This window comes from Armigeres subalbatus, chromosome 2 (genome assembly GCF_024139115.2).
Source record: "Armigeres subalbatus isolate Guangzhou_Male chromosome 2, GZ_Asu_2, whole genome shotgun sequence".
NCBI classification, from domain to species: domain Eukaryota; kingdom Metazoa; phylum Arthropoda; class Insecta; order Diptera; family Culicidae; genus Armigeres; species Armigeres subalbatus.
In genome coordinates, this window is record NC_085140.1 from 426860630 (window position 1) to 426882795 (window position 22166).

General features: G+C 46.4%; 1 protein-coding gene across 4 annotated transcripts in view; it reads right to left on the minus strand.

The window, feature by feature from the left end:
* The window catches only part of LOC134217890 (angiotensin-converting enzyme), a 531134-nt gene that overhangs the window by 463314 nt on the left and 45654 nt on the right, over nucleotides 1-22166 (minus strand). For all 4 annotated transcript variants that reach the window (XM_062696724.1, XM_062696721.1, XM_062696723.1 and 1 more), the window contains exon 9: nucleotides 22060-22158. In XM_062696724.1, coding sequence (XP_062552708.1) covers nucleotides 22060-22158 — 99 coding nt within the window. The remainder of the gene's footprint in view (nucleotides 1-22059; nucleotides 22159-22166) is intronic.

Here is a 22166-nt window from a genome sequence, read left to right on the forward strand (position 1 = left end):
TTTAGCTAGGGACAAATAGGTTTCTTTATTATTAGAATCGATATAATAAATCAGTTTAGTTCTAACCATCATATAATTCGTTTCGGCTTTATTATTTTTTGAAGAGACCCTAGGTCTTCCGTTAACTCCGGCACGCGCGAGACATTTTGATCGGTATTTTGCAGAGAGCGCTCACAGAGCATGTGTGACTGGAAATTCTAAGCATCCTGTGATATTTTCTCGCAAGATTCTGAATTTAATTATGAGCTGTTATTGATTAAAAATACGTTTTGTTCTATAAAGTAGCATAATAAATTTGACCCAAGACGAAATCTCTTCCTAAAACAAAATATATTCGCTTGGCGTCAGTCGGTCTGAGTGACGTTCGCCAAACTCTGAAGAAGCGTCTTTATCGATTTAGCTGTCGTCGGCAGAAAGTGAACTTTTTGGCAAAATCTTTCGTTTTGTTTCTGTTAATCATTGAAAATGAAATCATTTTTTTCCGATCCACCTTCTTCTTCTTCTTCTTATTGGCATTACATCCCCACACTGGGACCGAGCCGCCTCGCAGCTTAGTGTTCATTAAGCACTTCCACAGTTATTAACTGCGAGGTTTCTAAGCCAAGTTACCATTTTTGCATTCGTATATCATGAGGCTAACACGATGATACTTTTATGCCCAGGGAAGTCGAGACAATTTCCAATCCGAAAATTGCCTAGACCGGCACCGGGAATCGAACCCAGCCACCCTCAGCATGGTCTTGCTTTGTAGCCGCGCGTTTTACCACACGGCTAAGGAGGGCCCCAATCCGATCCACCATTTTATACTAAAAACCCAGATTAATCCACCTAGCGGTGATGGTGTCTTTCTCGTTTTTTTCGAGTGAGTAATTTTTACGCACTTTTGGTGAAAAAAAAGTATTTTGGCCATAACTTCTGAGCCCATAGTCTGATCCGGCTAATTTTCAATAAGAAACAATGGGACCAGACTGCGTCGAATGCAACTTGTTGCGAGCTAATCGGCTGAGGGTAAGTGCCTAAAATGAGTGAGATTTTTTTTTTTGTAAAAAATATATACTTTGTATACTGCCGCTAACCGCAAGTCGAACACATCTGTATATGGGTCTCCATATACAGATGTGCTCGACTTGCAGTTAGCGGCAGTATACGAGAAAGGCAAAAAGGTTGATCCGAGATGAATTTTCTTCAAAGTACAAAACTTAATCGTTTGACGACGACAGTAAGTTGCCAATCGGTAGCAGAATCACAAGCGCGTCGGAGAGAGATGAGGCAATAAATTTGTTCGAATGGATGGAATCACTAACAGCAAATAAGCCAAAACGAAATAGTCCATTTTTACAATCAACAAAACTAGATGGCTTTTCGGTAAGACGCCACTGCATCACGCGGCATTGTAGCAGACGACATTTTTGTAATCAACCCTTTCTTCACATAAAATGTTGGTTCGTTGAGGTTGAATGATGACCACCGACGCCGACGAATGCGATGGATTGCCGTTGAAAATCCTACCAGTGCCATCGTGCTGCTGTTTCCGCTCTGCGTGAAATCTTGTTCGAACTGAGGATTAGATCCAAACCCGCAAGTTGCTTGATTTTGATGTCTGTGCTTGCGATGCATGCACGGGATTGGTTGTTTTACTATTTCTAAATTGTTTGCCAATTTTCAATAATAAATAGTTGAAAATCTTTATTTTTAGAACTATACAATGAAGGGTTGACTCATCCTTGATCTAGAGACGGCTGAGATTAAACTTTCGTGGCGGTCTCCGATTTTCGCAATCGCAAACTGGACCCCAGTATAGAAAAGACAGACGTAGTCCTACATCAAACATTTTATGACCGGAACGGGATTCTGACCTAGACTATCGACAAAAATAGCGTTGAGATGCGTTCATTCTAGCCATACCACCACGTCGATAGCATGTAGAAGTCAGGTTATTTGTTCCCTAATGGCTACTCTTTTTGCAATCTGTGTTGGTGCGAATAGGATGAAAGAAGTGAGAAATAAGCAAATCAATTCATCGCGACTTGGTTAGTGAGGGTAAATCTGTTTGTCTCTCATCAGACTTTTTTTTTCTTTCCTGAAAATCAATTCCTCAGGGAAAATCTGAGTGAGTGAGAATGAGTGAGGAATACGATCTCTGGCTGCGGGTATTGTTTTCAAAAAATTAACCTCCCCATGAACATCCAGTGAACTAGAATGCTCCGAGTTCACTTAAATATTCATTGGCCAGCAACGGGTTTAATTTTTTCGACTGATAAGGAAAAGAATCATGGAAAAAGAAGACGCTCGTGGTTAAATTCATGTGCGAAAGCTTGTAGGTACATTTAGATACTTTTTCCTGATAAAAGAAAAAAACTCTTGCTCATCCTGCCTGGCGAAGTCAACGAAACATGGCTGCTAGAAAACCGAGTCAAAGTGATTTTTCACAAGTTTATTGCTTGAAGTTGAAGAAAAGCACGAATCTAGCGTAATGAAGCTGAAATATGTTTGATACTAGCGCACTAGCCTAGTCCTGGTGTTGGGTGGAACTTTAAACAAATTTGACTCGACTTATCGAGCGTTTGTTCACCAAGGAGGTGCGGCTCCAACAGCGTCTGTTCTGGCATCTAGCGGCTGAGTATGAAATGCTATTCCCTGGAAGCTGTACCAAAGATGGCAGCCGCATCCCTTGAACCAACAACCTACTGTTCCCGAAACATAAATTTGTTCGAGAATCAAGCCGCATGAATCTAGAGATCCTGTTACTGAGTGAAGCCCGTTTGCCAAGCTTCGGGTCCGAAACTTTACTATAATCCAATGTTATGCGCCAACCAATGCTGCCGATCTGCAAGACAAAGAGAACTTCTACAGTCAACTCAATGCCGTCGTAGATAGAATTCCGAAGGGTGATATCAAGATCTGTTTGGGCGACTTCAATGCGAAGATCGGATCCGACAACTCGAACCATGAGCGCATTATGGGACGCCATGGTCTCGGAGAAATGAGCCACACAGCAAAAAAAAATTTGTAATATCACCTCAGATTCGATGCACATCATCGCCGTCGCAAATCGTATGTGATATTACATCAGTTTTGTGTTACAAAAAGTGACGTAATTGAAATTTTCTCCTCAAAATAATGCGATTTGCGACGTAATATTTTCGACGTAATAACAAAAACGACGTAAAAACCTGTCAGAAGAAATATCGCTTTCGGCCAACCCCGTGGCAAGAGATGCTTCTCAGCGTAGCGAACATCTCCATGAATATGTCCAGCATACATTTTGAAAAGTACTTCTCCCGAATCGTGCGTTCACAAGCAACTAGATTTTATTCAAAATATTGTTGGCTACACATTTTCAATTTGTTTAAAAATAATACCAGCTATTATGGGCATGTAAATATAATCATAGAACATCTTTCTGCACACCATTTATTTCATTTTAATTTCACTAATGAATGTTGTTCGATTTGCATGCCCGGACTAGAAATACTAGAATAAGAGATCAGCGAAGACGCCATCTTGTTTCCAATCGAACCGTCAAAAGCGGTTCCAATTCGACTTGTTTACTTTTTGCTTCCATAAGAAGCAAGCAAAAATTTCAAGTGCTGCCAGTATAATTTAAACGATTTCATGCATTTTCATACGTTGCCATTTCGTCAGTTTTTCACTCCGCCGGTCTCTGGTTATAGGGTTGCTAGCCCGGACCATTTCAACTGTGATGCTCACCACGGTATAAACAATAATAATATCTTTTGTTTGAATCGGAGCGTGAGAACAAGTTACAAAATATGATTTCGTATAGCGCTTGATTTCACCTATCGATTCACTCCAATTCGTAAGTTTATTATATTTTATCATCAAATAACATAATTCCCATGGTCCAAGATGTAAATCTTGCAAATTATTTTGAAAACAATTTTCAGATTTAACCAAAACAAATAGTAAACAAAACACATGATGTTTATTTTCGTACAATAACAACGGACGGTAATGAGCTACCGTCCGTGGACATGGTGGCTATTGTCAAACCCCTTGTGATAGTATAGGACGCCAGGGGGGTGCTTTCGGCAGCTGGGTTATAGGGATGTTCGGGAATTTTCTTTCATGTATTCGAAATTTATGTTGATGAAAGTATTGCATTATTTTATTTTATTTCCAAAAATGTTGTACATAAACATAAAGTATAATAAAAAATATTGATGGTCGAAAAACGTTAGCTTTAAAAATTGCTTTTAATATAAATGTTTTAATTTTTTTGGCTTTCAATAGTTTTCATTGTTCTTTAGAGTTTGATATTTTAATGTGTTAGGATTTTTAGTCATATTTTCACACTTTTGAATACTAGTAGACCTGTGGGCTGATTTAATTATTGTCCGCGACAGCATGATAGATCATTTTCATTTGGCACGCCATGGCCGTAGCGCCGCGGCAGCATGGCAGTCTCATGTGATTTTTATTTATTTTTATAGATCATTTCCAGCCAGCGGCAGCGGCGTGGCGGCGTCACGCCGTTGGTATTCGGCGGCGTGGATCGACGTGGGATAATTTTACACATAAAACATCTGCCAAAATCTTCGGAAACTTACTTAGGACCCTCCCCGTAAGCACTGCCAGGAGTTCCATAAGATCCCCCAGGAATTCCTCCGGAAGTTCCTCCAAAAACTCCTCCGGAAGTTTCTCCAAGAATTCAACCGGAAGTTCCTCCAGAAGTTCATCTAGAAAGTCCACCGCAAGTTCTTCTAGAAATTCCTCTGAAAATTGCTCCTGTAATTCGTCCAGAAGTTTCCGCAGGAATTTATCCAGCGCTTCCTCCGAAAGTTCCTCTAGGAATTCCTCCGGAAGTTCCTCTAAGAATTCCTCCAGAAGTTCCTCTAGGAATTCTTTTAGACGATCTTCTGGAAATTCCTCCGGAAGATACTCTAGGAATTCCTCCGGAATTTTCTCTAGGAATTCCTCCGAAAGTTCCTCTAGGAATTCCTCCGGAAGTTCCTTTAAGAATTCCTGCGGAAGTTTCTCTAGGGATTCCTGCGGAGTTCCTCTAGGAATTCCTGCGGAAGTTCCTCTAGGAATTCCTGCGGAAGTTCCAACTAGGAATTCCTGCGGAAGTTCCTCTAGGAATTCCTCTGGAAGTTCCTCTAGGAATTCCTCCCGAAGTTCCTCAAAGAATTCCTCCGGAAGTTCCTCTAGGAGCTCCTCCGGAAGTTCCTCTAGGAATTCCTCCGGAAGTTCTTCTAGGAATTTCTCCGGAAGTTCCTGTAGGGATTCCTCCGGAAGGTCCTGTAGGAATTCTTCCGGAAGTTCCTCTAGGAATTCCTCCGGAAGTTCCTCTAGGAATTTCTCCGGAAGTTCCTCTAGGAATTCCTCCGGAAGTTCCTGTAGGAATTCCTCCGAAAGTTCCTCTAGGAATTCCTACGGAAGTCCCTCTAGGAATTTCTACGGAACTTCCTCTAGGAATTCCTCCGGAAGTTCCTCTAGGGATTCCTCTAGGAATTCTTTCGGAAGTTCCTCTAGGAATTCCTTGAGAAGTTCCTCCAGGAATTCCTTCGGAAGTTCCTCCATGAATTCCACCGGAAGTTCCTCCAGGAATTCCATCGGAAGTTCCTCCAGGAATTCCTCCGGAAGTTAATCCAAAAACTTATACAGGAATTCTTCCGGATTTTCTTCTAAATTCTCTAGGAATTCTTCCGGAAAGTTCTGTAGCAATCCCTGCGTAAGTTTCTGTAGGAATTTCTCCAGTAGTAACTTCCGGAGGAACATCCAAGAGGAACTTCCGGAGGAATCCCTAGAGAAACTTCCGGAGGAATTCCTAGAGGAACTTTCGAGGGAATTCCTGGAGGAACTTCCGGAGGAATTCCAAGAGGAACTTCCGATTGAATTCCTGGAGAACCTTCCGATGGAATTCCTGGAGGAGCCTCTGGTGGAATTCCTGGAGGAACCTCTGGTAGAATTTCTGGAGGAATTACCGGTGGAATTCCTGGAGGAACTTCCGGTAGAATACCTGGAGGAACATCCGGAGTAATTCCTGGAGGAACTTCCGGAGGAATTCTTGGAGGAACTTCCGGGGGAATTCCTGGAGGAACTTCCGGAGGAATTCCTGGAGGAACTTCCGGAGGAATTCCTGGAGGAACTTCCGGAGGAATTCCTGGAGGAACTTCCGGAGAAATTCCTGGAGGAACTTCCGGAGGCATTCCTGGAGGAACTTCCGGAGGAATTCCTGGAGGAACTTCCGGAGGAATTCCTGGAGGAACTTCCGGAAGAATTCCTGGAGGAACTTCCGGAGGAATTCCTGGAGGAACTTCCGGAGGAATTCCTGGAGGAACTTCCGGAGGAATTCCTGGAGGAACTTCCGGAGGAATTCCTGGAGGAACTTCCGGAGGAATTCTTGGAGGAACTTCCGGAGGAATTCCTGGAGGAACTTTCGGAGGAATTCCTGGAGGAACTTCCGGAGGAATTCCTGGAGGAACTTCCGGAGGAATTCCTGGAGGAACTTCCGGAGGAATTCCTGGAGGAGCTTCCGGAGGAATTCCTGGAGGAACTTCCGGAGGAATTCCTGGAGGAACTTCCGGAGGAATTCCTGGAGGAACTTCCGGAGGAATTCCTGGAGGAACTTCCGGAGGAATTCCTGGAGGAACTTCCGGAGGAATTCCTGGAGGAACTTCCGGAGGAATTCCTGGAGGAACTTCCGGAGGAATTCCTGGAGGAACTTCCGGAGGAATTCCTGGAGGAACTTCCGGAGGAATTTCGGGAGGAACTTCGGGAGGAATTCCTGGAGGAACTTCCGGAGGAATTCCTGGAGGAACTGCCGGAGGAATTCCTGGAGGAACTTCCGGAGGAATTCCTGGAGGAACTTCCGGAGGAATTCCTGGAGGAACTTCCGGAGGAATTCCTGGAGGAACTTCCGGAGGAATTCCTGGAGGAACTTCCGGAGGAATTCCTGGAGGAACTTCCGGAGGAATTCCTGGAGGAACTTCCGGAGGAATTCCTGGAGGAACTTCCGGAGGAATTCCTGGAAGAACTTCCGGAGGAATTCCTGGAGGAACTTCCGGAGGAATTCCTGGAGGAACTTCCGGAGGAATTCCTGGAGGAACTTCCGGAGGAATTCCTGGAGGAACTTCCGGAGGAATTCCTGGAGGAACTTCCGGAGGAATTCCTGGAGGAACTTCCGGAGGAATTCCTGGAGGAACTTCCGGAGGAATTCCTGGAGGAACTTCCGGAGGAATTCCTGGAGGAACTTCCGGAGGAATTCCTGGAGGAACTTCCGGAGGAATTCCTGGAAGAACTTCCAGAGGAATTCCTGGAGGAACTTCCGGAGGAATTCCTGGAGGAACTTCCGGAGGAATTCCTGGAGGAACTTCCGGAGGAATTCCTGGAGGAACTTCCGGAGGAATTCCTGGAGGAACTTCCGGAGGAATTCCTGGAGGAACTTCCGGAGGAATTCCTGGAGGAACTTCCGGAGGAATTCCTGGAGGAACTTCCGGAGGAATTCCTGGAGGAACTTCCGGAGGAATTCCTGGAGGAACTTCCGGAGGAATTCCTGGAGGAACTTCCGGAGGAATTCCTGGAGGAACTTCCGGGGGAATTCCTGGAGGAACTTCCGGAGGAATTCCTGGAGGAACTTCCGGAGGAATTCTTGGAGGAACTTCCGGAGGAATTCCTGGAGGAACTTCCGGAGGAATTCCTGGAGGAACTTCCGGAGGAATTCCTGGAGGAACTTCCGGAGGAATTCCTGGAGGAACTTCCGGAGGAATTCCTGGAGGAACTTCCGGTGGAATTCCTGGAGGAACTTCCGGTGGAATTCCTGGAGGAACTTCCGGAGGAACTCCTGGAGGAACTGCCGGAGGAATTCCTGGAGGAACTTCCGGAGGAATTCCTGGAGGAACTTCCGGTGGAATTCCTGGAGGAACTTCCGGTGGAATTCCTGGAGGAACTTCCGGTGGAATTCCTGGAGGAACTTCCGGAGGAACTCCTGGAGGAACTGCCGGAGGAATTCCTGGAGGAACTTCCGGAGGAATTCCTGGAGGAACTTCCGGAGGAATTCCTGGGGGAGACACCGGCGGAAATCCGGGGGGAACTTCCGGAGGAATTCCTGGAGGAACTTCCGGAGGAATTCCTGGAGGAACTTCCGGAGGAATTCCTGGAGGAACTTCCGGAGGAATTCCTGGAGGAACTTCCGGAGGAATTCCTGGAGGAACTTCCGGAGGAATTCCTGGAGGAACTTCCGGAGGAATTCCTGGAGGGACTCCCGGGGGAATTCCTGGAGGAACTTCCGGAGGAATTCCTGGGGGAACTTCCGGAGGAATTCCTGGAGGAACTTCCTGGAGGAATTCCTGGAGCAACTTCCAGAGGAATTCCTGGAGGAACTTCCGGAGGAATTCCTGGAGCAATTCAAGGAGGAAATCTCGAGGAACTTCCGGAGGAATTCCCGGAGGAACTTCCAGAGGAATTCCTGGAAGAACTTCCGGATGAAATCCTGAAAGAACTTCTGGAGGAATTCCTGGATGAACTTCCGGAGGAATTCCTGGAGGAACTTCCGGAGGAATTCCTGGAGGAACTTCCGGAGGAATTCCTGGAGGAACTTCGGAGGAATTCCTGGAGGAACTTCCGGAGGAATTCCTGGAGGAACTTCCGGAGGAATTCCTGGAGGAACTTCCGGAGGAATTCCTGGAGGAACTTCCGGAGGAATTCCTGGAGGAACTTCCGGAGGAATTCCTGGAGGAACTTCCGGAGGAATTCCTGGAGGAACTTCCGGAGGAATTCCTGGAGGAACTTCCGGAGGAATTCCTGGAGGAACTTCCGGAGGAATTCCTGGAGGAACTTCGGAGGAATTCCTGGAGGAACTTCCGGAGGAATTCCTGGAGGAACTTCCGGAGGAATTCCTGGAGGAACTTCCGGAGGAATTCCTGGAGGAACTTCCGGAGGAATTCCTGGAGGAACTTCCGGAGGAATTCCTGGAGGAACTTCCGGAGGAATTCCTGGAGGAACTTCCGGAGGAATTCCTGGAGGAACTTCCGGAGGAATTCCTGGAGGAACTTCCGGAGGAATTCCTGGAGGAACTTCCGGAGGAATTCCTGGAGGAACTTCCGGAGGAATTCCTGGAGGAACTTCCGGAGGAATTCCTGGAGGAACTTCCGGAGGAATTCCTGAAGAAACTTCCGGAGGAATTCCTGAAGGAACTTCCGGAGGAATTCCTGGAGAAACTTCCGGAGGAATTCCTGGAGGAACTTCCGGAGGAATTCCTGGAGGAACTTCCGGAGGAATTCCTGGAGGAACTTCCGGAGGAATTCCTGGAGGAACTTCCGAGGAATTCCTAGAGGAACGTATGTCGGAATTCCTGGCGGACCTTCTGGAGGAATTCCTGGAGGAACTTCCGGAGGAATTCCTGGAGGAACTTCCGGAGGAATTCCTGGAGGAACTTCCGTAGGAATTCCTGGAGGAACTTCCGTAGGAATTCCTGGAGGAACTTCCGGTGGAATTCCTGGAGGAACTTCCGGTGGAATTCCTGGAGGAACTTCCGGTGGAATTCCTGGAGGAACTTCCGGTGGAATTCCTGGAGGAACTTCCGGTGGAATTCCTGGAGGAACTTCCAGTGGAATTCCTGGAGGAACTTCCGGTGGAATTTCTGGAGGAACTTCCGGTGGAATTCCTGGAGGAACTTCCGGTGGAATTCCTGGAGGAACTTCAGTGGAATTCCTGGAGGAACTTCCGGTGGAATTCGTGGAGGAACTTCCGGTGGAATTCCTGGAGGAACTTCCGGTGGAATTCCTGGAGGAACTTCCGGTGGAATTCCTGGACGTGCTTCCGGTGGAATGCCTGGAGGAACTTTTGGGTGAATCCCTGGATGAATTTCCGGTGGAATTCCTGGAGGAACTTCCGGTGGAATTCCTGGAGGAACTTCCGGAGGAACTCCTGGAGGAACTTCCGGAGGAATTCCTGGAGGAACTTCCGGAGGAATTCCTGGAGGAACTTCCGGAGGAATTCCTGGAGGAACTTCCGGAGGAATTCTTGGAGGAACTTCCGGAGGAATTCCTGGAGGAACTTCCGGAGGAATTCCTGGAGGAACTTCCGGAGGAATTCCTGGAGGAACTTCCGGAGGAATTCCTGGAGGAACTTCCGGAGGAATTCCTGGAGGAACTTCCGGAGGAATTCCTGGAGGAACTTCCAGAGGAATTCCTGGAGGAACTTCCGGAGGAATTCCTGGAGGAACTTCCGGAGGAATTCCTGGAGGAACTTCCGGAGGAATTCCTGGAGGAACTTCCGGAGGAATTCCTGGAGGAACTTCCGGAGGAATTCCTGGAGGAACTTCCGGAGGAATTCCTGGAGGAACTTCCGGAGGAATTCCTGGAGGAACTTCCGGAGGAATTCCTGGAGGAACTTCCGGAGGAATTCCTGGAGGAACTTCCGGAGGAATTCCTGGAGGAACTTCCGGAGGAATTCCTGGAGGAACTTCCGGAGGAATTCCTGGAGGAACTTCCGGAGGAATTCCTGGAGGAACTTCCGGAGGAATTCCTGGAGGAACTTCGGAGGAATTCCTGGAGGAACTTCCGGAGGAATTCCTGGAGGAACTTCCGGAGGAATTCCTGGAGGAACTTCCGGAGGAATTCCTGGAGGAACTTCCGGAGGAATTCCTGGAGGAACTTCCGGAGGAATTCCTGGAGGAACTTCCGGAGGAATTCCTGGAGGAACTTCCGGAGGAATTCCTGGAGGAACTTCCGGAGGAATTCCTGGAGGAACTTCCGGAGGAATTCCTGGAGGAACTTCCGGAGGAATTCCTGGAGGAACTTCCGGAGGAATTCCTGGAGGAACTTCCGAGGAATTCCTGGAGGAACTTCCGGAGGAATTCCTGGAGGAACTTCCGGAGGAATTCCTGGAGGAACTTCCGGAGGAATTCCTGGAGGAACTTCCGGAGGAATTCCTGGAGGAACTTCCGGAGGAATTCCTGGAGGAACTTCCGGAGGAATTCCTGGAGGAACTTCCGGAGGAATTCCTGGAGGAACTTCCGGAGGAATTCCTGGAGGAACTTCCGGAGGAATTCCTGGAGGAACTTCCGGAGGAACTTCCGGAGGAATTCCTGGAGGAACTTCCGGAGGAATTCCTGGAGGAACTTCCGGAGGAATTCCTGGAGGAACTTCCGGAGGAATTCCTAGAGGAACTTCCGGAGGAATTCCTGGAGAAACTTCCGGAGGAATTCCTGGAGGAACTTCCGGAGGAATTCCTGGAGGAACTTCCGGAGGAATTCCTGGAGGAACTTCCGGAGGAATTCCTGGAGGAACTTCCGGAGGAATTCCTGGAGGAACTTCCGGTGGAATTCCTGGAGGAACTTCCGGAGGAATTCCTGGAGGAACTTCCGGAGGAATTCCTGGAGGAACTTCCGGAGGAATTCCTGGAGGAACTTCCGGAGGAACTTCCGGAGGAATTCCTAGAGGAACTTCCGGAGGAATTCCTGGAGGAACTTCCGGAGGAATTCCTGGAGAAACTTCCGGAGGAATTCCTGGAGGAACTTCCGGAGGAATTCCTGGAGGAACTTCCGGAGGAATTCCTGGAGGAACTTCCGGAGGAATTCCTGGAGGAACTTCCGGAGGAATTCCTGGAGGAACTTCCGGAGGAATTCCTGGAGGAACTTCCGGTGGAATTCCTGGAGGAACTTCCGGTGGAATTCCTGGAGGAACTTCCGGTGGAATTCCTGGAGGAACTTCCGGTGGAATTCCTGGAGGAACTTCCGGTGGAATTCCTGGAGGAACTTCCGGTGGAATTCCTGGAGGAACTTCCGGTGGAATTCCTGGAGGAACTTCCGGTGGAATTCCTGGACGAACTTCGGTGGAATTCCTGGAGGAACTTCCGGTGGAATTCCTGGAGGAACTTCCGGTGGAATTCCTGGAGGAACTTCCGGTGGAATTCCTGGAGGAACTTCCGGTGGAATTCCTGGAGGAACTTCCAGGTGAATTCCTGGAGAAACTTCCGGAGGAACTCCTGGAGGAACTGCCGGAGGAATTCCTGGAGGAACTTCCGGAGGAATTCCTGGAGGAACTTCCGGAGGAATTCCTGGAGGAACTTCCGGAGGAATTCCTGGAGGAACTTCCGGAGGAATTCCTGGAGGAACTTCCGGAGGAATTCCTGGAGGAACTTCCGGAGGAATTCCTGGAGGAACTTCCAGAGGAATTCCTGGAGGAACTTCCGGAGGAATTCCTGGAGGAACTTCCAGAGGAATTCCTGGAGGAACTTCCGGAGGAATTCCTGGAGGAACTTCCGGAGGAATTCCTGGAGGAACTTCCGGAGGAATTCCTGGAGGAACTTCCGGAGGAATTCCTGGAGGAACTTCCGGAGGAATTCCTGGAGGAACTTCCGGAGGAATTCCTGGAGGAACTTCCGGAGGAATTCCTGGAGGAACTTCCGGAGGAATTCCTGGAGGAACTTCCGGAGGAATTCCTGGAGGAACTTCCGGAGGAATTCCTGGAGGAACTTCCGGAGGAATTCCTGGAGGAACTTCCGGAGGAATTCCTGGAGGAACTTCCGGAGGAATTCCTGGAGGAACTTCCGGAGGAATTCCTGGAGGAACTTCCGGAGGAATTCCTGGAGGAACTTCCGGAGGAATTCCTGGAGGAACTTCCGGAGGAATTCCTGGAGGAACTTCCGGAGGAATTCCTGGAGGAACTTCCGGAGGAATTCCTGGAGGAACTTCCGGAGGAATTCCTGGAGGAACTTCCGGAGGAATTCCTGGAGGAACTTCCGGAGGAATTCCTGGAGGAACTTCCGGAGGAATTCCTGGAGGAACTTCCGGAGGAATTCCTGGAGGAACTTCCGGAGGAATTCCTGGAGGAACTTCCGGAGGAATTCCTGGAGGAACTTCCGGAGGAATTCCTGGAGGAACTTCCGGAGGAATTCCTGGAGGAACTTCCGGAGGAATTCCTGGAGGAACTTCCGGAGGAATTCCTGGAGGAACTTCCGGAGGAATTCCTGGAGGAACTTCCGGAGGAATTCCTGGAGGAACTTCCGGAGGAATTCCTGGAGGAACTTCCGGAGGAATTCCTGAAGGAACTTCCGGAGGAATTCCTGGAGAAACTTCCGGAGGAATTCCTGGAGAAACTTCCGGAGGAATTCCTGGAGGAACTTCCGGAGGAATTCCTGGAGGAACTTCCGGAGGAATTCCTGGAGGAACTTCCGGAGGAATTCCTGGAGGAACTTCCGGAGGAATTCCTGGAGGAACTTCCGGAGGAATTCCTGGAGGAACTTCCGGAGGAATTCCTGGAGGAAATTCGGAGGAATTCCTGGAGGAACTTCCGGAGGAATTCCTGGAGGAACTTCCGGAGGAATTCCTGGAGGAACTTCCGGTGGAATTCCTGGAGGAACTTCCGGTGGAATTCCTGGAGGAACTTCCGGTGGAATTCCTGGAGGAACTTCCGGTGGAATTCCTGGAGGAACTTCCGGTGGAATTCCTGGAGGAACTTCCGGTGGAATTCCTGGAGGAACTTCCGGTGGAATTCCTGGAGGAACTTCCGGTGGAATTCCTGGAGGAACTTCCGGTGGAATTCCTGGAGGAACTTCCGGTGGAATTCCTGGAGGAACTTCCGGTGGAATTCCTGGAGGAACTTCCGGTGGAATTCCTGGAGGAACTTCCGGTGGAATTCCTGGAGGAACTTCCGGTGGAATTCCTGGAGGAACTTCCAGTGGAATTCCTGGAGGAACTTCCGGTGGAATTCCTGGAGGAACTTCCGGTGGAATTCCTGGAGGAACTTCCGGTGGAATTCCTGGAGGAACTTCCGGTGGAATTCCTGGAGGAACTTCCGGAGGAACTCCTGGAGGAACTGCCGGAGGAATTCCTGGAGGAACTTCCGGAGGAATTCCTGGAGGAACTTCCGGAGGAATTCCTGGAGGAACTTCCGGAGGAATTCCTGGAGGAACTTCCGGAGGAATTCCTGGAGGAACTTCCGGAGGAATTCCTGGAGGAACTTCCGGAGGAATTCCTGGAGGAACTTCCGGAGGAATTCCTGGAGGAACTTCCGGAGGAATTCCTGGAGGAACTTCCGGAGGAATTCCTGGAGGAACTTCCAGAGGAATTCCTGGAGGAACTTCCGGAGGAATTCCTGGAGGAACTTCCGGAGGAATTCCTGGAGGAACTTCCGGAGGAATTCCTGGAGGAACTTCCGGAGGAATTCCTGGAGGAACTTCCGGAGGAATTCCTGGAGGAACTTCCGGAGGAATTCCTGGAGGAACTTCCGGAGGAATTCCTGGAGGAACTTCCGGAGGAATTCCTGGAGGAACTTCGGAGGAATTCCTGGAGGAACTTCGGAGGAATTCCTGGAGGAACTTCCGGAGGAATTCCTGGAGGAACTTCCGGAGGAATTCCTGGAGGAACTTCCGGAGGAATTCCTGGAGGAACTTCCGGAGGAATTCCTGGAGGAACTTCCGGAGGAATTCCTGGAGGAACTTCCGGAGGAATTCCTGAAGAAACTTCCGGAGGAATTCCTGAAGGAACTTCCGGAGGAATTCCTGAAGGAACTTCCGGAGGAATTCCTGAAGGAACTTCCGGAGGAATTCCTGGAGAAACTTCCGGAGGAATTCCTGGAGGAACTTCCGGAGGAATTCCTGGAGGAACTTCCGGAGGAATTCCTGGAGGAACTTCCGGAGGAATTCCTGGAGGAACTTCCGGAGGAATTCCTGGAGGAACTTCCGGAGGAATTCCTGGAGGAACTTCCGGAGGAATTCCTGGAGGAACTTCCGGAGGAATTCCTGGAGGAACTTCCGGAGGAATTCCTGGAGGAACTTCCGGAGGAATTCCTGGAGGAACTTCCGGAGGAATTCCTGGAGGAACTTCCTGTGGAATACCTGGAGGAATTTCTGTGGCATTCCTGGAGGAGCTTCCTGTGGAATTCCTGGGGGAACTTCCGGAGGAATTCCTGAGGGAACTTCCTGAGGAATTCCTAGAAGAACTTCCGGAGGAATTCCTGGAGGAACTTCAGGAGGAATTCCTTGAGGCACTTCCGGAGGAATTCCTGGAGGAACTTCCGGTGGAATTCCTACCGGAAATTCCGGTGGAATTCCTGCAGGAACTTCCGGTGGAATTCCTGGAGGAACTTCCGGAGGAACTTCCGAAGAAATTCCTAGAGGAACTTCCTAAGGAATTCCTAGAGGAACTTTCGAAAGAATTCCTGGAGGAACTTCCGAGAGAATTCCTAGAGAAATTCCTAGAGGAACTTCCGGAGGAATTCCTAGAGGAACTTCCGGAGGAATTCCTAGAGGAACTTCTGGAGGAATTCCTAGTGCATTTTCCGAAGGAATTGCTGGATGAACTTCCGAAGGAATTCTTAAATGAACTTTCCATGGAATTCCTAGAGGAACTTCCCAAGGAATTCCTAGAGGAACTGCCCAAGGAATTCCTAGAGGAACTTCCGAAAGAACTCCTAGATATACTTCCGAAGGAATTCCTAGAAAAACTTTAAGAGGAACTTCCGGAGGAATTCCTAGAGGAACTTCCGAAGGAATTCCTAGAGGAACTATCGAAGGAATTCCTAGAAAATTTTCCAAAGGAATTCCTAGAGGAACTTGCCCAGAAATTCCTAGAGGAACTTCCCCTGGAATTCCGAAAAAAAATCTTAGAGGAACTTTCGAAGGAATTGCTGGGAGAACTTCCGAAGGAATTGCTGGAGGAACTTCCGAAGGAATTGCTGGAAGAACTTCCGAAGGAATTGCTGTAGGAACTTCCGTAAGAATTCCTAGAGAAACTTCCGAAGGAATTCCTCAAGAAATTTGCGTAGGAATTCCTAGAGGAACTTGCCCAGAAATTATATATTTTAGGTATTTCCGAAGGAATTCCTAGAGGAACTTCCGAAGGAATTCCTAGAGCAACTTGCTCAGAAATTCCTAGAGGAACTTTCCTAGGAATTCAAAAAAAAATCTTGAAGGAACTTCTGAAGGAATTCCTAGAGGTATTTCCGAAGGAATTCCCAGACAAACTTCCGAAGGAATTCCTAGAGAAACTTCCGAAGGAATTCCTAAAGGAACTTCCGAAGGAAGTCCTAGCCAAATTTCCAAAGGAATTGCTAGAGGAACTTTTGAAGCAATTCCTGGAGGAACTTCCGAAGAAACTACTGGAGAAACTTCTGGATAAATTTTTGGAGGAATTTCCCAAGAAATTTTTGTAGGATCTTCCGAAGAAATTGCTGAAGGAGCTTCTGAGGTAATTGCTGGAGGAACTTCCGAAAGAATTCCTAGAAAAAAATCATAAGGAGCTTCCGAAGGAATTCCTAGAGGTACTTCCGAAGGAATTCCGAGAGGAACTTCTGAAGGAATTCCTAGAGGTACTTCCAATGGAATTCCTAGAGGAACTTCCTCAGCAATTCCTAAAGGAGCTTCCGAAGGAATTGCTGGAGGAAATTTCGAAGGACTTGCTGGAGGAACTTCCGAATGAAATGCCGGAAGAACTTCCGAAGGAATTCCTAGAGGAACTTCCGAAGGAATTGCTGGAAGAACTTCCGATGGAATTCCTAGAGGAACTTCTGAAGGAATTCCTTGAGATATTTCCGAAGGAATTTCTAGAGGAACTTCCCAAGGAATTTCTAGAGGAACTTCCCAAGGAATTCCTAGAGGAACTTTCAAAGAAATTCCTGGAGGAACTTTCGAAGGAACTACTGGAGATACTTCTGGATAAATTTTTGGAGGAATTTCCTAAGAAATTTTTGTAGGATCTTCCGAAGGAATTGCTGAAGGAGCTTCCGAGGAAATTGCTGAAGGAATTCCTAGAGAAACTTTCGAAAGACTTCCTAGAGGAACTTCGGAGTTTCGGAGAAATTCCTGGAGGAACTTCTGGTGGCATTCCGGGAGGAACTTCTAAAAGAATTCCTCGCGAAACTTCCAGAGGAATTCCTGGCGGAGCTTCCAGGAGAATTCCTGTCGGACCTTCTAGAATAATTTCTGGTGGACCTTCTTTTGGAATTCCTGGCAGTTCTTCCAGAGGAATTTCTGGAAAAACCTTTGTGGGAATTCCTGAAGGAAGAATTCCTGAAGGAACTTACGAATAAATTCCTGAATGAACTTTCGTTGGAATTCCTGAAGGATCTTCTGAAGAAGTTTCTGAGGAACTCAGGAAGGAACTTCCGGTTTATTTTCGGGAGGAACTTTCTAAGGAATTTCGGGAGGAACTTCCAAATGAAATTCACGTGAAACTTCCAGAGAAATTCCTGGAGGAACTTTCAGGAGTATTCCTGGCGGTCCTTCCAGACGCCTTCTAGAGGAATTCCTTGCAGTGCTTACAGAGCAATTTCTGGAGAAACTTCCGAAAGAATTCCTGGAAGAAAGAGAAACCTCCGTTGGAATAACTGGAGGAACTTGCGGAGGAATTACTGAGCGAACTTGCGGAGAAATTTCGGAAAATTTCTATCTATTAGTTCACGCCGAGTCACGCTGCCGCCGCTGGCTGAAAATGATATACTAAGCAGCTGCTGATGAAATTTCAATCGGCGCACAGGTCTAAATTTTAAATTGTTGTACATAGAAAAATAGAATTTCTTATTAAAAATGAAATCTTTCTGTATTATATGCATAAAAATGAATTTCTGTCTGACCCTTATAGACTCGATAACTACTGAATCGATCGGTGTGAAAATGTGTATGCAGAGGTTTTTGGGGCTGGGGAAAGTTCTTAAGTTCACTAATCACAGAATCCAGGTTTCAAAGTGCTTGCGTTTTCAGGGGCACACCACTCGATATGGAAGTAGCGCACAATTGTCATTTTTATTATTTCACGCATGTTGCGAGGCAGCAAAACTGAAATAATAAAAAAAATACAGATGTATGTATGTTACTTCCCTGTCGAGTGGTGTGCCCTTGAAAACGCGAGTACTTTTAAGTTTGCATTCCGTGAGAAGTGTCCTTAAGATGGTTAGAGACCTCTCCCCACTTTCGAAAGTAGGGCTCCCATACAAATGCAACAGAAATTTCAGCATAAGGGGTAAGCATGAGTAAACGCGACGTGCGATGCGACGCGACGCGACAGTGCAATTTGACAGCCTGTTGATATTGATTGTTATTCTTTTACGTGAGTCGCGTCGCGTCGCATCGCTCGTCGCGTTTACTCTGGCTTGCCCCTAACTCAAAAACTAATCAGAGTATAAATCAATGTTCGACAAAACGAAGTTTGTCGGGTCTGCTAGTAAAAAATAAAAATTGAAAATTAAAAATTAAATATTTAAATTGTTATTTTGTTTTTTAATTTTAAGTGGTTAATTTAATCATTTATATTTATTCATTAATGCTTATTTTCACCTTTGTTTACTCTTTAAAATTGGGGAACTGTTACGTTTTCCATCTCACTGAACGTATATTCATCTCATCGCACATCAAAGAAATACAGCACGAATCTCGTCGCTTCTTTTTGCTAGCAAGCGTGCTCACTGATAAAAAAAATCACAAAAATAAAAAATAAATAAAACCAAATTCCTTTTTATTGCTTTGTTTTTGATGGGATGGAAATAGGAGCTATGGGATGAATTGCCAAACCGTTCCCCTAATTAGCTATACAGCAATGTTTAATGCTGTAACGCTTTTGCATACTTACTTGATCCGTCGTTGAGTCGAATGTTGCTTCGTTCTTTCGCGCCCGGTGGAGTGCTGCACTAGTTTTATAGCATTACAATTATTTATTTCGCTCCATTCATCCTCTGAAAATTGTACAGTGTACATAGGTACATGGTCAAAAAGCTCCATGCATTCCACAGGAATATTTGATCAGCTGTAACAAAAACAAGAAGAATAAATAGCAAATTTGTTTCAGATGAATGAGTTTCAAAAATGTCACCTTACCTGTTAGATTCCCGAATTGGTTTTGGTTGAAACTGGCTAGCGCCTTCGCTCTGCGATTACCTGGTAGCTTTTGCTCCCGCTAGTACGCCGAACGGGAAATTCAGGTTCGCTTCCACAGATTATTCGACCTGCAAACAAAGAAAACATCAATGTTTATAAGTAATTGTTCGAAAAGAACAGATAGAAAATTTATTTCAGCTTTCGTGCATCTAAGAATATCTTACCTGTGGAATTTCTTTGCTCCGGATCAATTGTCGTATGTCCTTCAAGTGTCCTTGAGGTGATCGGGGTCCGTGTGATAATTCCGTTTTCTAAACGATTTTTCGCTGCCGCTCACACTGTTTTCTTCCGAATGACAAAATGGAAACTTATCTCGACTGCAGTGACAGTTGTGATTCGGTTCCGGTAATACTACATTGATTTGACGCAATAAATTCGCTTTTTCTGTAATATTACGTTTGTTTTCAAGACAACCTGATGTGCAGCTTTTCTAATGTAATATATTACAAAAAATTAAAGGTAATTTTGCGGTGTTTATACGCAGTCATAAAAACTTTTTCATCAATCATATTTTACGTTGAGCTGTGTATATAAGCATCAAATGTGGTGTGAAAATACGTTGAATCTGTTTTTACATAGAATTATCGAGTACATTCCAAAAAGTTACGTCGCGGCATATTAATATATTTTTTGCTGTGCAAAGTCTTAGCCCGTCAACGATACTCGGCTCTGGAGAAGGAAGTAAAACGCTCATGTCGACGGGACAAGCGAGCCTGGGCAGAGTCTCTGGTCGACGAGAGAGAGAGAGAGAGATTCACGAGAAAATCGATGCGACTCTCCAGCGGAGGCAGCAGGCCGCATTCCGTGCTGGAAGATCCTGTGTGGACCATATTGTCACGCTCCGCATCATTCTAGAGCAGGTCAACGAATTCCAAGACTACGAAAAGAGACGCAATGGAGTTCCTGCGAAAACAATTGGCCTCATTGAAGCACAGTACAAGGCCTTCTCGTGTAGAGTGCTGCACAATGGGGTCTTTTTCGACCCTATCCGGATCGTCCTGGTGTGAGACAAGGATATATTCTATCACCGTTGCTGTTCCTCATCGTAATCGATGAGATTCTGGAAGGTGCGATTGACCGTGAACCATACCGTGGGCTGCTATGGCAGCTTATAACCGTGGAGCGCTTGAAAGACTTCAAATTGGCTCCTGACGTTGCACTCCTCGCCTCACGACGCTTTGATATGCAGAGTAAGCTCAACGACCTTGCCGAGCGTTCTTCTTCGGCAGGTTTAGTCAAGGTTTAGTCATGAACGTCAAGAAACCCATATCGTTGGATGTAAACACGGCGACCCCTTCCATTTGCACAGTAGCCGAGCAACAGTGGATAATGTTGAATGTTTCCAATATCTTGGTAGCCAAAGGTAGCGTCAGACGGCGGTACCAAGATCGACATAGGCGCACGGATCAAGAAAGCAAGGGCTGCCTTTGCGAGTTTAACAAATATCTGGAAAAACAGACAGATAAGTGAACGCACCAAGATATGAATTTACAACTCTACCGTGAAATCTGTGCTGTTATACGCGGGCAAAACATGGTGTGTATCACTCAACGGCTGCAGGTATACATCAACAGATGCCTGCGGTATATAATTCGGGCTTGGTGGCCTCACAACTGGATCTCATACAACGAGCTTCATCGTCGTTATCACCAGAGGCCGATAGCAACAGAAATTCGGGATCGAAAGTGGGGCTGGGTCGACCACACTCTACGTAGGGGCGGAAACGAAATCTGTAAACAAGCATTAGACTGGAACCCAGCGGGACATCGCAGAAGAGGCAGACCCAGAGGCTCTTGGCGACGAAGCCTCAATAAAGAAATAAAAGAAGTCGACCGAAATCTAACCTGGCAACAGGTTAAAGCGATATCTGGGCAACGCTCAGGATGAAGAACTTTCAAGTCGGCCCATTGCACCGGAGGTGTATAGGATTCATAAGTAAGTAAGTAAGTAATATGATGTTCGTTTAATTCATACACTAATTGAATAATTTATTTGACAAATAATGAAGATAATTGTGTATCGAACCATGAAAGGCTGGTGCTTGAATCGTTTCTGCTCGAACCGGGTTTGTGGAAGCCGTAAGGTTATTTTTGGTATAGACGGCGAAAGCAAACAATTGTATCGAGAATGGAGAAAAGCATCATAAGGGCCCATTCACGAAGGGCCTTCTTCTTCTTCTTCTTCTTCTTCTTCTTCTTCTTCTTCTTCACGAAGGGCCCTTGGATACATTATTAAAAACAGCAATAAAATCGTTCATGCGCGATATTCTTGTGCAACTTTTCTTTTCGTCTATATTAATGTGGCCAACTGATGATCCTTCCTCCGACGATTACAGGATGTAGGTGTGGTCGATCAACAATCTGGGTCAGTTTCAGAAAATTGAAGAGCTAACAATTATGTTGGGTAAACGTGTGAATTTGGCTGAGAAATGCCTGAGATATTGTTGAGTCAAATCCGAGTCAATATGACCTGAACACCGATATTTAGAATTCAAGTTGTTTCGTCAATATGGGGACACTTGATCCCTTATTCGTCACCGAGTCAAAAATTTGACGACATAACAAAAATTGGTTCATTAATAGGGGAAGGTGGGGAGACTTGATCCCTTGGGAGCAAGGAGTGTAATTGTCGCTGAAAAGCAACAAAAGAGAATAGTGATAAGTCTTTGTCCTCATCTGCAGAGGATAAAGACAATGTTGCGTTCCATTTTATCTGCAATAAATATGGGGAGGTAATTGTTGTGAACTTTTCAAAGTGCGATAACTTGTATATTTTAGCAGTTAAACACAAATCATATCATCAGATGGTTATGTTTATGTCTCATCATTGATAACTTATTTAACCAAAAATATAATCGAAAACCGACTACTTCTCAAAATGCACGGCTGGTGATCATTGTCCTATTCCGTTGCAGTTTGGGACAAACGCTTGTTGCGAGTTGAGTTTGTCCCAACATTTACAAGAGAGGCCAATATTGTTGTCATTGACAATGTTGTTTTTTTTTTACATTCACTGCTTGGGAGTTTATTGTTTTTTGACTGTGTGAGTTTATTGATTTTTGACTGTGATACATCGGAAATGAGAAAACCCACAGTCCAGTCTCCCCCAATGATTTGTTGTAAGATAGGCATTCACAGCTATTTGATGCTATTTTTCCCAACATTGATCACCCGTTGTTGTTTTCATGATTTTCCATTCCTTTTAAAAATAGTTTTCACTTACTTGATATACGGAATGTTAGCCGCCACGTGGTACTTCGCTCCGGGATCAAAATCAAGTTCAGATCTCAGTACCGGCGGTTTCACACCTCCGAATTGCTCTCTGAAATT